The sequence below is a fragment of the Suricata suricatta genome, chromosome 9 (assembly GCF_006229205.1).
Source record: "Suricata suricatta isolate VVHF042 chromosome 9, meerkat_22Aug2017_6uvM2_HiC, whole genome shotgun sequence".
NCBI lineage: Eukaryota > Metazoa > Chordata > Mammalia > Carnivora > Herpestidae > Suricata > Suricata suricatta.
Genome location: NC_043708.1, coordinates 32,282,032 through 32,297,810, shown reverse-complemented (window position 1 = coordinate 32,297,810; position 15,779 = coordinate 32,282,032). Strand labels below are relative to the sequence as shown.

At 43.0% G+C, this 15,779-nt stretch overlaps 1 protein-coding gene and 1 long non-coding RNA gene across 4 annotated transcripts in view; one reads left to right on the top strand and one right to left on the bottom strand.

Annotated features, from left to right (window-relative positions):
- Positions 1-15,779, top strand: part of ARG2 (arginase 2) — a 30,514-nt gene that overhangs the window by 11,768 nt on the left and 2,967 nt on the right. For both annotated transcript variants that reach the window (XM_029952331.1, XM_029952330.1), the window contains exons 3-6: positions 11,194-11,371; positions 13,760-13,919; positions 14,819-14,913; positions 15,095-15,199. In XM_029952331.1, the coding sequence (XP_029808191.1) occupies positions 11,194-11,371; positions 13,760-13,919; positions 14,819-14,913; positions 15,095-15,199 (538 nt within the window). The remainder of the gene's footprint in view (positions 1-11,193; positions 11,372-13,759; positions 13,920-14,818; positions 14,914-15,094; positions 15,200-15,779) is intronic.
- On the bottom strand, positions 9,728-15,736 carry LOC115302428. 2 transcript variants are annotated; one of them, XR_003913441.1, is made up of 3 exons: positions 13,582-15,736; positions 10,476-12,624; positions 9,728-10,246 (listed from the first exon to the last, which is right to left on the bottom strand). It is a non-coding gene; the product is annotated as an uncharacterized LOC115302428 (long non-coding RNA). The 2 variants fall into 2 exon arrangements; XR_003913440.1 differs by having other exon boundaries at positions 10,476-15,736.

Here is a 15,779-nt window from a genome sequence, read left to right as displayed (position 1 = left end):
TGTTCCTGTAAACTGATAATTGGATCTAATCCAGATCCTTGGTCAGATTCAGGCTTTTTTTTTCCTGGCAGTTCTGGTGCCGAGTTGGTGGCAGTATACACTTCCATCAGAAGTGACGTTATTCATCTTTAGCATTGTGTAGACTTGATCCATGTACTTGTTTCCATGTATTTTCAACAGGATAGTCTCTGACATCTCCGCGCCGTCTATCCAGAACTGACCTCATCGTCTCCTCTTCCTTCCCGTGTCTTTCTCATCTTTAGTAGTAGAGCCGGAAAGCTGCAAGGCAGGCCCGTTACTTCCACCCCCCAAGTATTGCTGGAATCTACTACTTCATCTTTACAGTCCCCCTGTGGAGCTGCTCTTCTCTAGGCCAGGCCATTTCCCTCAGGCCCCCAGTGTACCAGATCTGCACTGTAGATTTGATTTCTCACTCCCTCACTTAAAAACCTCAGTAGCTCCCTACTGCTTGGGATCTGGGCCCTGCCCCCTCTTTCTGCCTCTTCCCACAATCCTCCCGGGAACCCTAGGCTCAGGGGAATTGTGCATTGTTCTGGAGGGCTGAAGGTATTCTGTGCCTCTTCTGCTTATTAAGCCTTTCCCCCTTCCCCTTTTATTCCTGGCTAATACCCTCAAGATTCAGCTATTGCACAGCCGCCCCCCCCCCTCCCCCCACCATAAGTCCTCCTGGCTCTTCCTGGGTCTGAGTCCGCACCTTCCTCTGTTCCCTTCACACCCTGTGCACGGCTGCCTTACAGCAGTAAGCACTGGACTGTCCTCTCACTGGGCTGGGAGCTCATTGAAATCTGCAGCCTACCTCATCTCCACATCCCCAGGACTTAGAGCGCTGGGCACACAGGAGGCACATAGTCTGCCTGAGCTGAAGGAAGAGCGGGACAAGCCTCCTGGCTTTCTCCTGTAACTTCATTTACATCATGCCCCTGGGGTTTTCCCAGATCACTGTTTCCTTTCTCTCAAAATGATTAGCTTCTCAGAAGCCAGTTGATCTCCTGATTTTTGCGAATGTGTGACTCAGAGTAACTGGCATATATCAAATTGTTTTAACTCTTACAAGGTATTAATTAGGCTACTAGTTGATGAATTTAGTTAAGCTAAATGTAAAAGTAGGTGATAACAGCCAGTTGTCCCCTCTTTGAAACCTGTGTTTCTGCATCAGAACCTGAGTCACTGATGGTGACTGCTTCTGTCAGGCTGGCCTCTCATTACTTTAGAGAGCTGCTGCATTACTTATTTTATTATCCAACAAAGCACAGTTCAGAGGCCTGGAACCTAAGGGTTTAGTGTGGTTGGTTTAAATAATTTAGTCTTTGAATTGATTTTTAACAAAAAGGAAGAAAAAAAGACACTTTTTTAATGATTATTTTTGAGAGAGAGCAAGGAAGACACAGAATCCAAAGCATGCTCCAAGCTGTTAGCACAGAGCCTGACATGGGCCTTGAATCCATGAACTGCTAGATACTGACCTGAGCCCAAGTCAGATGCTCAACCAACTGAGCCACCCAAGTGCCCCTCCCTCTCTCTTAATGACCAGACTTTCTTGGTAGTGAGGATGTATTTATATAATAGACGTGGGTAATGCTGAGATTGGGAGAAGACGGACCAAATCTTCCCGGCTCCCTACCTCCTACCAAGAGACCAGAACTACTGAATAGAAAAAGAAGTAGAAAACTCCTTCCTGTGTGACCCAAGAATTGAGTCATCGCAGGGTGTGGCATTGTGGTTAGGGCTTTAGAGAATTGGTGTTCTAAGATTAATTGGCTTTGCCTGTATATTCTTTTATAGGCGATGTGGACGATTCAAGCTGAGTGAGAACCAGACTCTATAGGAGCCGTTTCAATGAAAAATCAGTGGGCCTGTGTTTGCTATTTCTCACCAGAACCTGATTTGATCAAAATGACATAGTCCTATTACAGACAGGTTTTGGGAAGTCTTAGGTTACATCCTCAGTTTCAAGGAAAAGGGTAGGGGGAGGAGACAAACCACAAAAGTGCTTTACCCAGTTGAACTAGTATGTAATCCTTAGCATGTGTAGGCTTTTCCTTGTTATCTCACTTAATACTCCTGGAAAGCATGTGATATAGGGCAAGCTCAGGAACTGACCTTGGTTGGAGATCTTGACTCTTTTAGGAAGTGAGGGGCCGGAGGGCAAGGATGCTTCCTTTTGCATCTGTTGTGGCACTTGTGGCCATGTTGTGTGCACTCTGCTTTCAGCCCAGAGGTCTGGAATGCAGTCTGTCTGGTTTGAGGTTCCTTGGGAACACTCACCAGGAAGCCAGCCCAGGGTCTGGGGTAGGGAGTTGTATGTCAGAACTGTTAACTGGCAATGCTATAATCACTAACCTGATGTGTTTCCCTTTATTTATTTATATTTTATTTTTTATTTATTAAAAATTTTTTTTAGGTCTTTATTTTATTTTGAGAGACAGAGGGAGAGAGTGAGCAGGGGAGGGGCAGAGAGGGAGGGAGACACAGAATCTGAAGCAGGCTTAGAGCCTGCCAGAATCTGCTGACAGCTCAGAGCCTGACATGGGCCTCAAACCCGTGGACTGAGATCATGACCTGAGCCAAAGTTGGACACTCAACCGACTGAGCCACCCAGGTGCCCCGATGTGTTTCCCATTAAATCCTTCCCTGGAACAAGGTAAAATACCAAAAACCTAAAAAAGATCACATATTCTGAAGAGCAGTATTTTACCCCCCAGGACTGTCACTGTCTCCTCCTGAGGTTATGCACTGGAGCAGGCTAAAGTTTTGTTAGCGTGTTGACAGTAGCAGATCTCTTTCCAGAGAAGCTGAGCAGGCTTGTCTTGAATGAGGGAAAATGGTTATGTTGCTGTGACTTGTGAAGCCAGAGGAACTCTTCTCTTCCCTCGATCCTGCCTGTGCCGGAAGCAGGTTGCTGGGGTGCCATCTGCTAGCAGCCCATCTGAGAAGGCCTGAGCTGGTTCGCCATGATCTAAAGGCATTTAGGGGGTTGATGTGAGTTTGGTTCAGAGGGCATACATTACTAAGCTTCTCTGAGACACTGATGGTCTGCTTTCCTTGGGAGAGGACAGAGGTAGCCAGAGAACCAGTTAGCAGGAAAGCTATAAATGTACTGCAGGTCCTCTCAGTTACATGTCTTGAACGAAAGTTTTGAGTTCTAGGTTTGGATTTTTTTTACTTAAGCATCACATTCATGCAAAGGCATCAGTTGACATCATGTTTGTATCTTTTGATCTTGAGGTTAACTGTGGTACGTGTTAGATGGACTTGTCTAAAATGACTGGCCTGGCTGAGTCACCGTCTGTACTCAAGCCAGTGCCCCTTTCCCTGGCCTGGTGTTCGTCAGCTGTGCTCCTCCCTGCCTCAGAGAACTGGGTGGGGAGGAAGGGGGTGTTGGGAGTCCTGGGTGAAGCAGCCTCCTCAGACTCAGAGATATGAACTACAACATATACGTGTTCTCTGCGTGATAGGATTTCTTTCCCTAATGCACTCAACTTATTTTGGATACTGAGTCTAAGGACAGATTTTTTAGAGGCCGCCAGGACACATGGTTGTACAGCCTCTGGCAGTTAAATGCACTAACTAAAAATGCAGACCTTTCCATTTTCTTAATGGTAATCAAATGAGTTTACCTTAAATAATAGTCTCTTCAAAGGTTATTATCCAAATCACATTTTAGAGGTAAGGAAAATTCTTACTTCAAGTGGCCTAAAGTTAACTGGCCTTCTTTTCCTAATGTAGACCTCTGGTAATACTGCAATTTTGTTTTCCATAAGCTGGTTTTCTAGGTACACTTTTGAGGTTCTAAGGATTAGCCATTACATACCCGTTATAATGCCAGGAATTCCCTTTGTGTGGTGCTAAATTTGTCATGTAGATTATTTGAGTCTCTGTAGCTTTAAAAGCCATTAGTGGGACGCCTGGGTGGCTCAGTTGGTTAAGCAGCGGACTTCGGCTAGGGTCATGATCTCACAGTTCATGGATTTGAGCCCTATGTTGGGCTCTGTCCTGACAGCTAGCTCAGAGCCTGCTTCAGATTCTGTGTCTCCCTCTCTCTCTGACCCTCCACTGCTTGTGCTGTCTCTCTCAAAAGTAATAAAAAAAAAAAAAATTTAAAGCCATTAGTATCAGTAGCCTCCCAGCATTAAATGAGATCTGAGTCTGTATTTCTCCAAGTTTCACTGACTTGTTATTCTTGACAAGTCATAGTAAACATGCCATCCTATTCAGGGACAGTTTGAAAAATGGCACAGTGATAGGTCCTTAGCTTTTCTCAAAATCTGTCGTTCTGCCAGTGGGCTGCCTGTGGTGTGGTAGACCCTCCGTGTGCCAGCCCCCTTTTGAACCCATCTCTCTTGACTTGCTGGGAGCTTGGAAGCAGCCAGAGCTCCCTGTGAGTGGAAGTCAGCAGCGGAGAATGAGGAACCTTCATGCTGTCAAAATGTTACCTTCATGCAAACATTGTCTTCTGTGAGTCTCTAACCAAAGGGTGATTCAGGTTTGTCCTACACAGAGCTATTAATTTTGCTGATTTCTTCCTCTTAAGTGTGTGGATGACAACAGGAAGAAGTGAGGATTAGCAACTGTCTGTAACACATCTAGCACGGTGTGGCGTATGGAGACAGACAATTTTATTCCTTTTCCTCCTTTCCTGTCACTGGCTTCCTTAGTGATCAGGGCCCTGACACAGAAGTGCTGTCCACAGATACTGCTAAGGTCAGGTAGGGCTGTTTTGATTTCTTCCCCACCAGATGGTTACATCATTCTGTTGATTCACTTGTGTTCTCGTTCCACTCTGATGGAGCCTAGAGAGGTTTATCAAGGCCAAAGGTAACATTTGGGCCTAAAACATCAGAGTAGTATTCGGTGTATTTTTATTACCAACACTGGAGAGAGAAGCAATGAGCCTGTGCCAGTGTTGACAGAGGTTTACTTCTTCCCCACTGCAAGTGAAAAATGAGAGCCCTTTCAAGTTGGCTCTAAATCTATCACGAGAGCTTCTCTGAAGTCTTATGTTCATTCTGTCCTACAGTGCCTTCTTAGAAGGAAGTGTGGCAGTGAAACCTGAGGTCTCATCTGCAGATGAGTTGACCCTGAGCACAAATAGTCCGACAAAGGGACAGCTGCCTGAAGCATGACAGGCAGAAGCTCTATCAATGTTATATTTGCTCTTCACTAGGACTCTAAGGCTCTCTAAAATTTAGTGAGACCACTTTTTGTGCCTTTCGAACTGGAAGAATTTGCCATAGCACTCAGATAAAGTAATAGCGTCATTATTACTCTGTTCATCCTGTTCTCACAAAAAAATTAAACTCCCTTCAGCCTCCCCACTCCTGAAAAATGCTGGCCCTTAGGTTACAATTAATGTTCTCTTCAGCCTCCTTTGCATTACTGCTCCAATATGCAAACTTCTCATTTCTGTTAAATTGCTCTCCTGTTTCCAAACCTGGTTTATGCATTTCGTCTTTCAGAACCTTGTTCACTGTTTACAAATCAATCCTGGACTCTTCTCCAGGGGAGGGACAAAGAAAGAGGGAGATACAGAATCCGATGCAGGCTCCCAGCTCCTGGCTCTGCATGGTCAGCATAGAGCCCGATGCGGGGCCTTGAACTCTCACACTGTGAGATCCTGACCTGAGCCGAAGTCAGATGCTCAACCTGGTGAGCCACAGAGGCTCCCCAAGATTCTTGCATTCTTAATCACGTAAAAGCTATGGCAGTTGAAATTAAAAGTTCTCCTTGCAGCAAGGATTGCTAGCTCTCCACCAAAATCCATTCTCCTCTTCTGGACAGAAGTTAGGCCTGATTTGCTGACCAGTGCCATGTGAGCAGGTGTGATGTGCCACTTGTAGGCCAGGCCCTTTAAAAGTAGAAGTTTGCCTTTTCGGGGCTTTCTTCCTCTCCTGCTGCCGTGACCCTGTGGAGACCCAACCTTCGCCACACAGATGGCAAAGCCCTATTACAGCAGAGCCACAAGCCAGGAGTGTGGTCTCTGAATCACTGCACAAATGAAAGCCTCCTGCTGACCTACAGTATCCACCCTGGATGTTAAAGGAACAAGAAACCAATATACTGTGAGCCATTGTTTGAGGGAAGGTTACAGCAGTTAAGCCTACTCCCAACAACCTTCTTTTAAAAAAAAAAAAGTATGCAGGCACCTGGGTGGCTTAGTCAGTTGAGCATCTGACTCCATCTCAGCTCTAATCTTGATCTCAGGGTCATGAGTTCAAGCCCCACACTGGGCACCACACTGGGTGGAAGCCTACTTAAACACAAAAAGTATGAATTATGTTTATGTGCAAAGATGTAGTCAAGCCTGGGAAGTGGGGTAGGGACTTTCATCATTCCTTATAAATTTTACAGAAATTTTAATACCAGTAAGGAAAGAAAACAATGAAAATAGCAACACAGTGCTGGTACAGACTTTACTTGATGTGGGAATCATTCCTTGACCACCATCCCCGCAGACCCTGCTGAATTTCCTTCCATTCCTTTAACAATCCTTGTCCTTAGTCCTTGCATGGCACTTGTTTGGAAAATAAAGAGCAGAAATGGGAGTCCTACAGGGTAGGCAATTCAGGCAGGGCCTTTCAGGATATTAATCCCTTCAGGGGGTTTGGTCCTCAGCTTTGTGGACCCAGGAACAGGAGGGTCTGTTTCATTTAAATTTTATAATTGTAGTTGACACACAATATTAATTTTAGGTATACAACAGTGATCTGACAATTCTGTACATCCACTGTACGCCCGTGATGAGCGTAGTTCCCACCGGGACCATTATCATGATATTGACTATATCCTATGCTGTACTTCTGATCTCCATGGCTTATTTTGTAACTGGAAGTTTGTACCCCTTAATCCCCTTCACCTACTTTGTCCATCCCTCCACCCCCTCCCTCTGGCAACTATCAGTTTGTTTTCTATTTGAGTCTGCTTCTGCGTTTTAGATTCCACATACAAGTGAAGTCATGTAGTATGCTTTCTGTCTTATTTCATTTAGCATAATGCCCTTTAAGTCTGTCCATGTTGCAAAGGGTAAGATTTTATGACTGAGTAATAGGTCATTGTATGTGTGTATATATCACCTCATCTTTACGCATTCATCTGTGAACGGACACCAAGGTTGTCTTGGCTATTGTAAAAATGCTTCAGTGAACATAGGAGTGCATGTTATCTTTTCAAATTAGTTCGAAACAGAAATCTGGATATGTGCAGAGCGATTTATCAGGCTTTCTAACCCAGCAGAGACTCTTGTTCACCGTGATGTATAAACCAAAATGCCCAACCAAAATTATGGTGAGCAGTAATCCTTCCAATGTCCATAGGAGGCCCTCTTGCCGGTATGAGGGCAACAGGGTAACGAAGTGAATAACCAAAGGAGGCTGTTTGGTAAGGAAGGAAGGAGAGCAAATGGAGTTGGATAATCTTAGAAGAACCTACTCTCTGGGCTGTGAATTAATCTGGTGATTTGCTTCATGGAGTTACACACTTAATGAGCAAAATCCTTTTATGAGATTGCATCCGTCTTCTTGGAGAGTATTCTTTAAGACTACCAGATTCTCTTAAGGTTCTTCTATAGTCTTTTTGCAGCTTTTTTCTGGTAAGTCAGTAACAGCTGAATACTGTATTCGGTCATTCTTATCTGAGTCTACAAGTTCCATGATTGGACTTGTATGTTCTCCAAGTTCTGTCACTTATCCACTGGGTTGATTCCTATGTATTTGTCTTGTGAAGATTAAGTGAGTTAAAGTAGTCTTCAAAAGTTAGTTAATATTAACATTATTTAATTAGATAATAAACCTTTTCTCATTCTAATGATTTTTTTTGTTGTTGTTGTTTTTATTTTTGAGAGACAGAGGGAGACAGCATGAGCAGGGGAGGGTCAGAGAGAGAGGGAGACACAGAACCGGAAGCAGGCTCCAGGCTCTGAGCTAGCTGTCAGCACAGAGCCTGATGTGAGGCTCGAACCTACGAACCGCAAGATCATGACCTGAGCCGAAACCGGACACTTAACTTACTGAGCCACCCAGGCACCCCCCTTTTTTCATTCTGTAACTAATATTATAAAACACTAGACATGCCCTGATGTCTTACATCCATGAAGAAACTAAATGCTTGATGTGGCATAAGGTGGTGCAGAGATAAACACAGATACATCCAGTGTTAGGCATGGAGATTCAAAATCTGTCCAGCCCAAGACTGTTGCCAACAGCAAGACTTGATACGGACTAAGTTAGTTAAAGCTTCTATTACATCTAAACTGTACTCCTATAGTGAGATCTTGTAGTGCATATCCTTTGTGGTTTTTTCTTTTTAAAAGATTTTTTTTAAATGTTTTATTTATTTTTGATACAGACAGAAACAGCATGAGAGGGGGAGGGGCAGAAAGAGAAGGAGACACAGAACCAGAAGCAGGCTCCAGGCTCTGAGCTAGCTGTCAGCACAGAGCCTGACGCGGGGCTTGAACCTACCAACGTGAGATCTGACCTGAGCCGAAGTCGGCTTAACAGACTGAGCCACCCAGGCGCCCCTCAAAAGATTTTTATAGATGTTTAATATGGTCATTGTTTTTTATCTTGTATTCCAATGGTTTTGGCTTCTCATATTTTTCTCTGCCTTCAGTATTTTGTAAGTTTTCCAGATCTTCTCTGGGTGTTTTTATAGGATTATATCTTAAAGTGCAATGACTGGGGCGCCTGGGTGGCTCAGTCCATTGAGCGTCTGACTTCAACTTAGGTCATGATCTCACAGTTCGTGGGTTCAAGCCCTACATCAGGCTTTGTGCTGACAGCTAGCTCAGAGCCTGAAGCCTGCTTCAGATTCTGTGTCTCCCTCTCTCTCTGACCCTCCCCTGTTCACGCTTTCTCTCTCTCTCAAAAATAAATAAAATCATTAAAAAAAAATGCAATGACCAAAAGATACATAAAGATTTTTGCAGCTGTAGCTGTATCTTAACTTTGGAACTAGGGTCAGTTTTCTATTTTACTTCCAATATCCCTTTTAGTAGTGATCCCTTGGTTGGCCTTAGGTTATAGGCCATTGGTTCTCAAATTTTTACATTCTTTCAGTTGTTTACTTTAAATCAAGAATGGGCTCAAGAAATAAAGCTCAAAACTGTACAGTTTAAATTCAAGATGGGTCTATGCTGGTCTAATCCAAATCTTTAACAGAAATCTCTGCCAGAATTGCTATCCTATGACTGTTTTCCCACCCAGCCCCCCGATCTCCAATTTGAGAAGCAGGACCTTAAGGATACAGTCTATGGTAACATTATGTTCTCTGATAGTTCAGATCTGTTCATGATAGAGTTGGATTACTTAGTCCTAACCCTTTATCCAATTTACTGATATAAATGGTTAAATTACAAGACTGCTACTTACAACTAAGGTAAAAATTAGCATATAATTATTTGTGTCATAATTCTTTGGAAAATGAAATCTAAGAGCAAAAATATAGCATATTGTTAGAATATATCACTAGTTATTTCAAAATGAAAAAAATTGGGATTTTATTTTAATTATTTTTAAGATTTTTTATTTTAGAGAGCGCCAGTGTGAGCAGGGGAGAGTCAGAGAGAGAGAGAGAGAGAGAGAGACGCAGAATCCGAAGCAAGCTCCAGGCTCTGAGCTGTCAGCACAGAGCCTGACACGGGGGTCGAACCCACGAACCGTGAGATCATGACCTGAGCCGAAGTCGGACGCTTAACTGACCGAGCCACCCAGGCGTCCCTAAAATTTTATTTTTAAGTAATCTTTGCACCCAACATGGGGCTCAAACCCATAACTCCGAGATCAAGATTGGCATGCCCCTCTTACTGAGCACTCCCCCCAAAAAATATTTTTAAGAGAAGTCTGTGCTTTTATTGGTCAAAGAGGCTACTTGAGGGGGATTAAACTGGAGGAGCGGGTGGCCCCGACGCTGGGGCCCCATGTTCAGGGCTTGTAGGTGGGGAAGAGCTCCCAGGTAGTGGCTGATATCCAGGCTTGTTATCCACCTGGGGGAAGGCCAGGAGATGCGTCTTGCGCAGGACGTCACTGTCCAGCAGGTGGGTGTCCAGCTTCTCTGTGGGTGGTGCCTCCTGGTTGTCTCTGCAGGTGCTCCGGAGTGAGTGCCGCTGGTCACTGCCTGTGTCGCTCACTGAGCCAGCTGCTCGGAGGATGTGTCCAGCAGCTGGCTTAGGTGTATGCTGCAGTAGGTGAAACTCTGAGAGGTTCGCTGCTCCCTCTCCATCTCCGCCAACCTTTTGGTTATTTTTAGAAAAGGCCTACCTTTTAAAAAATATTTTTTGGGAGATTGCAAGCAGGGGAGGGGCAGAGAGAGGGGAGCAGAGGATCTGAAGTGAGGCTCCCACTGACAGGCTGACAGCGGCGAGCTTGATATGGGGCTCAAACTCACAAATCGTGAGACCATGACCTGAGCCAAAGTTAGACACTGAACCAATTGAGCCACCCAGGTGTCCCAGGTCTCACCAGTTCTTAAAGGGGAGGAATGAAAAGTGATTCCTCGGGAAACTGTGTAGTCAAGAATATCCGTTTCAGGGGCAGATGGCCTGAATTTGGGTCCTGCTTCTGCCACTTAGCTCTGTGATTTTGGGACTTCCCATTTTCTCTATAGAATGGCGTGATTTTAGTGTTCTAATAGGATTGTTGTAAGAATTCTTGTCAAGGAATTAAAACATTGCCTGGGATCTTTGTAAGTAACAAAGACCTTTCTCTTACTTTTAGGATGCTTTAAAAGGTCCTCGGATTGGCCTTTTATTTAAAAAAAAAGTTTATGACATGAAAATTTCTATGTATTTTTGCTCTAAAAGTACTTAGTTTTCTTTAAATCCTATTGGTTCATATTGGTATTTTACTTTCACTTTGTAACTCTGGGATATCTGAGGTCTAATTGCTACTAATTTTGTGATTGTTAGGGTAAGTCAGTGAAGGTTTCTGGGCTTCATTTCCCATAACCCAGCTTTTTTGCCTGCAAAATGGTATTCCTAATAGGATCTACCTCACAGGATTGCTGGGAGGATTGAGATAATCACGTGACAGTCCTGCTGCAGTCATGTGACATTTTGAGTTTTACTGTGGCAAAATGAGTGTGATGTGCACTTTGTCACAAGTTCTTATTTGTGGCCCAGGCCAGTAAGAGTTGGAATAACATACACAACTAATCTTATCATCCCCAATTTGTTCCTAGGCTGCCACCTAAAAGATTTTGGAGATTTGAGTTTTACTCCAGTCCCTAAAGATGATCTCTACAACAACCTGATTGTGAATCCTCGCTCAGTGGGCCTTGCCAACCAGGAACTGGCTGAGGTGGTTAGTAGAGCCGTGTCAGGTGGCTACAGCTGTGTCACAGTGGGAGGTGATCACAGGTGAGCTGGGACTCGGGGTGGTGGAGGAGCTGGGTAATACGGTACTTTGGCCCAATGGGTTAGCTTGTCTGCTTCCTCACTTAAAAGTAAAATACCCTTCAGAATTTTTAGGGTATGATGTGCATAATAGTATCTTAAGATCTAAAATCCTGAGTTGCTGGAGGCACCTATGGGTTTCATTGTAGGTCACATTGTGTAGTATGAGGACACGTTCAGAGATTGACTAAGCAAAGTTTTTAGACACTGTGTGTTCATGTTTCATGCTTCTCTCTTGAACTGGTGGGGGTTTTTTTTGGTTTTTTTGTGGGGTTTTTTTTGGCTATTTGAGAGAAATGGAAGGATACATTAGTAGGCTGAATTTTTAAAGCATTTTTGCTAATATGTTCAGATTCTCCAGTTGTCATGTGAATATGTTCTCTACCTTCACAATATGGACTCTAGGATCCTTCTTAGTGAATCAGCATATACTTTATTGAGCACTGCTGGGTGTGTTCTCAAGTAGTGTTAGGGACTGTTGGGATTGTGATTTACTAGGACTAGATGAAATAAATACACATGGGATGAAAAAAAATTGAATTCTACAGAATTTCAGAGAAAGAAGAGCTCATTCTGGGCCAGAGCAGTCCTATCTGAGCCAGGCAATGAAGGTTTATGATAGAAAGAAAAATGGCATTAAAGTACTAGGGTACTGAGCACTTCATATATATTCTCATTTAATCTTCATGATTACACCACAAAGCAGATACAGCCTTATCTAATCTGCTAGGCACACTGAGGGATAGATCAGATAATTTATCCAACTTCTACAGCCAGGAAGTAGCAGAGGTGAGATTCAAATTAGAGGGACCTCTGAAGGCAATTAACTTTTCTTTTGAGAGTCAATCTAGCAACTTTCCTGTGGTACACAGAGAGCTTTTGAGATAACTTAACAGAAGTTGAATCTTTGTTACAACTGGAAATGCAGGTAGATCTCATTAGGAATAAAATTTCAGGTAGAATAAGAGAGTAGTCCAGGTTCTCTATAGTGATTCAGTTAAATCAACCAGATGGCAGGCCTTCTTCCTTTTAGCTCAGTGTTCTCTCTCAAAATTGATTTATATTGACTTTCTTCTGGTTGTCTATTCGGGAGCTGCTTATCAAGGTGATTATCATAGTGTTTGGCTTTTCTTTTTTCTGTAGTTATCCACATTGCAACCCTTTTCACTGTTCCCAATTTCGTGTTCAGTGCTAAAACCAAGGCTATCTGGAAGATTCTAGAAAGGAAGGGAGGAGGGTATATATTAACCAGCTACTGAACATTTTAAGTCACCCTGCTCCTTTTACACAATATGATATAAACTATGGTCTTAGACATCTCTGACTTAAGCCAAGATTATTATCCCTTTCTTACAGAGAAGTAAATGGTCTAGAAAAACTAGATGACTTCTGCTAGATTACAACTTTCTGGAAAACAAAACAGTATTCTGACTTAATCCACTACTTTTCACACTAGACCATGCTATTCCTTAAAAAGCTTAAAATGCTGTTGGATGCTATCCTGACCAAGAAAGACAGCTGTAGTTAGTTCCTAAAATGCTTAAGCTGCACTTCCCATCTATGTCAAATTCTTTGGTTACTGGGCAGCGGGGCAGCTTTCCAGCCATGATTTCATCAGCTCTATTCCTACAATCAAGATAGGACAGTTAGCCAATGTACACAGAGTCCCAGGACAAGGAAAGCAAAAAACACTGATACTTGAATGCCATGCTAATATACAGAAGATAACACGCAAATAAATGTTTATTTAGTGATCTAATAAATGAGGTCTTTAGTTGGGTTCCCCTGTTGCTTTAATGTCTTTAGTAATTTTGACTTCTCCTTTGAAGAAGTAGCACATAATCTTTCTAAAAAGCTATAATGCTAATTTTTATTCTTAAAAAGTTAATATAAGTATTTTTTTTGCCTTAAATAATGGATTCTTTGAAATTAATAATTAGACCTCCCTGGTCTTCCTTAAGAAGTATTAAGAAATATTTGTGAATTGTTACATATAGAACATACCACTTAACTGTATTTCATTGATTGAACAAATATTTGAGGTTCCTTTTCTGGGTCAGGGCTAATATCAAATTTTAGGGATTTGGGGGGCAGCAATGACCTCTGTCAAACTAGATGGATAACCCGTCAACAAGTTTTGAATCTTTGGAACCTTCCACTTCTCCCCAACTCACTCAAGGTTAATCTTTGGGAACTACAGGCCCAGGACTGTTGGTCATCCAAATCCAGCCGTAGTCTGGGGCTCTGACTTTGCCCTGAGGACAAAGTGTGAGCTGTACCGACTTGAGGATGTTTGTTATTGTTGATGTTTGCCAAGCAGAGGGCCTCAATTATCATGTTTGTTTCTTGTAGCCTGGCAATTGGTACCATTAGTGGCCACGCCCGACATTGCCCAGACCTTTGTGTGATCTGGGTGGATGCCCATGCTGACATCAATACACCCCTCACCACTTCATCTGGAAATCTCCATGGACAGCCAGTTTCATTTCTTCTCAGAGAACTACAGGACAAGGTCAGTGGGTTGAAATGAAAAAATTAAATGGCTTGCATGGATTATGCTGGGGCTTTGAGGAACTAGTTCCATAAGACTTCTGTGAAGGATGGGCTGATGGTGTTGGTAGAAATGTTTAGTATTCCTTCATTTGTTCATCAAACATTATTATGGGCCAGGCAGTCTACTAGATGCTAGGGATATAAAGAGGACTAGGATATGGTCCCTGCTCTGGGGGAGGGGGGAGGGGAGGGCGTGTCATAATCTTGCAAGAAAGGAAAGTGGCCGTGGGTAGTAATTCTAATGATATACCCACAGCATGAGGACTCCCTGGTTAGAGGTTCCCTGGCCTGCTTCACACTCAGACCCATTGGTCCAGAAGAAAGCAAAATTATGATTACCTCTAGGTAATATTTTCCTAGGCTGTTCGGAAAACATGGGAGTCCATGTTAGGCATAGACCAGAACCTATATATCCTTCTTCTCAGTGAGGGACCAAGTTTAACCAGGATGGTACAAAAGTTATTCATTAGGCAGAATTTGTGTTTTGGCTGTAGGCAACTTAAGATGGCAACTGGGTTTTGTTTCAGGAACTATTCTGTAAACAATTCTGTAATGTACAAAGGGGTGGAAAAGGGCTAATCAGCAGTGTTCCTGTTATTTAGGTAAGTTAATGAGAAACCGTGGCCACCTTAGGAGAATATTTTTTTTATTCTGGGAAATCTGTTGTTCTTTAGCTGCCTGCCCTCTGAATCATTTCTACTTCTATCAGTTGTTCCCAGATCGTGTGTGTCTTGTGCTGCTTTAAGCATATCTTGTAGGTGGGAGGAGAAAGCAGCCTGCATAAATTGAGAAGCACATGGTGATTGTCTTGGTGAGACCAAGAATGCTGGAGGACTCTTGTTCATTCCTCTTTGACAGGTGCCACAACTCCCAGGGTTTTCTTGGATCAAACCTTGTGTCTCTTCCCCAAGTATTGTGTATATTGGTCTAAGAGATGTGGACCCTCCTGAGCAGTAAGTTGATACACAGGGGCTAAGCTTTGGGCTTGTCTTAGACATTTACGTTCCTTTTGATAGGTTGTTCCTTGCCTTAACCTATCGTATAGAGACAAACTCACCCCCAATCCCATCCCAACAAGGATTTGATTAAAAATGCTCTTTAAACTCAGGACTCCTTCTTTTATATCTCATCCAGTTTTATTTTAAAGAAATATGATATCCAGTATTTTTCCATGAGAGACATAGATCGACTTGGTATCCAGAAGGTTATGGAACAGACATTTGATCTGCTGCTTGGCAAGTAAGTAACTACAGCGGGCAATAGAGAATAGGGCAGACTCCCAATGAGCAGCACACTTTAACATGTCTTGAGAATAGCAGCTTTTTAAAAAATCAAAATATGTACACATACAAAAAACTCAATTTGGAAAGGGAGAATATGAAACATAGGTCATATTCTTCCTCTGAGATTGGGAGGGGGTTTCCTTAAAGTCATTGCCAGCTCCTCTGTCTCTCATGAATATTTAAATCCATTTTAAATTCTATCTTTTGAGATAAGAAGGGTTCATTCAGTTGTCCTATTCTTTCCTAAGCTCACAATTGCTTCATCTGGAAGTTTTATATTGAACAAATTTTGACAGTCAAGACAGAAAGATGGCATATGAATACCATTTTCCCAGTACAGAGTCTTTATTTTCAGGTGATTAATGGCATACTATTGGGTAGCAATTACATTTCTTAAGCTGTTAAGAAATTTAGTTATCTAGGGGCGCCTGGGTGGCTCAGTCGGTTAAGTGTCCAGCTTCCGGCTTCGGCTCAGGTCATAATCTCAGTTCGTGGGTTCGAGCCCTGTGACGGGCTCTGTGCTGACAGCTCAGAGC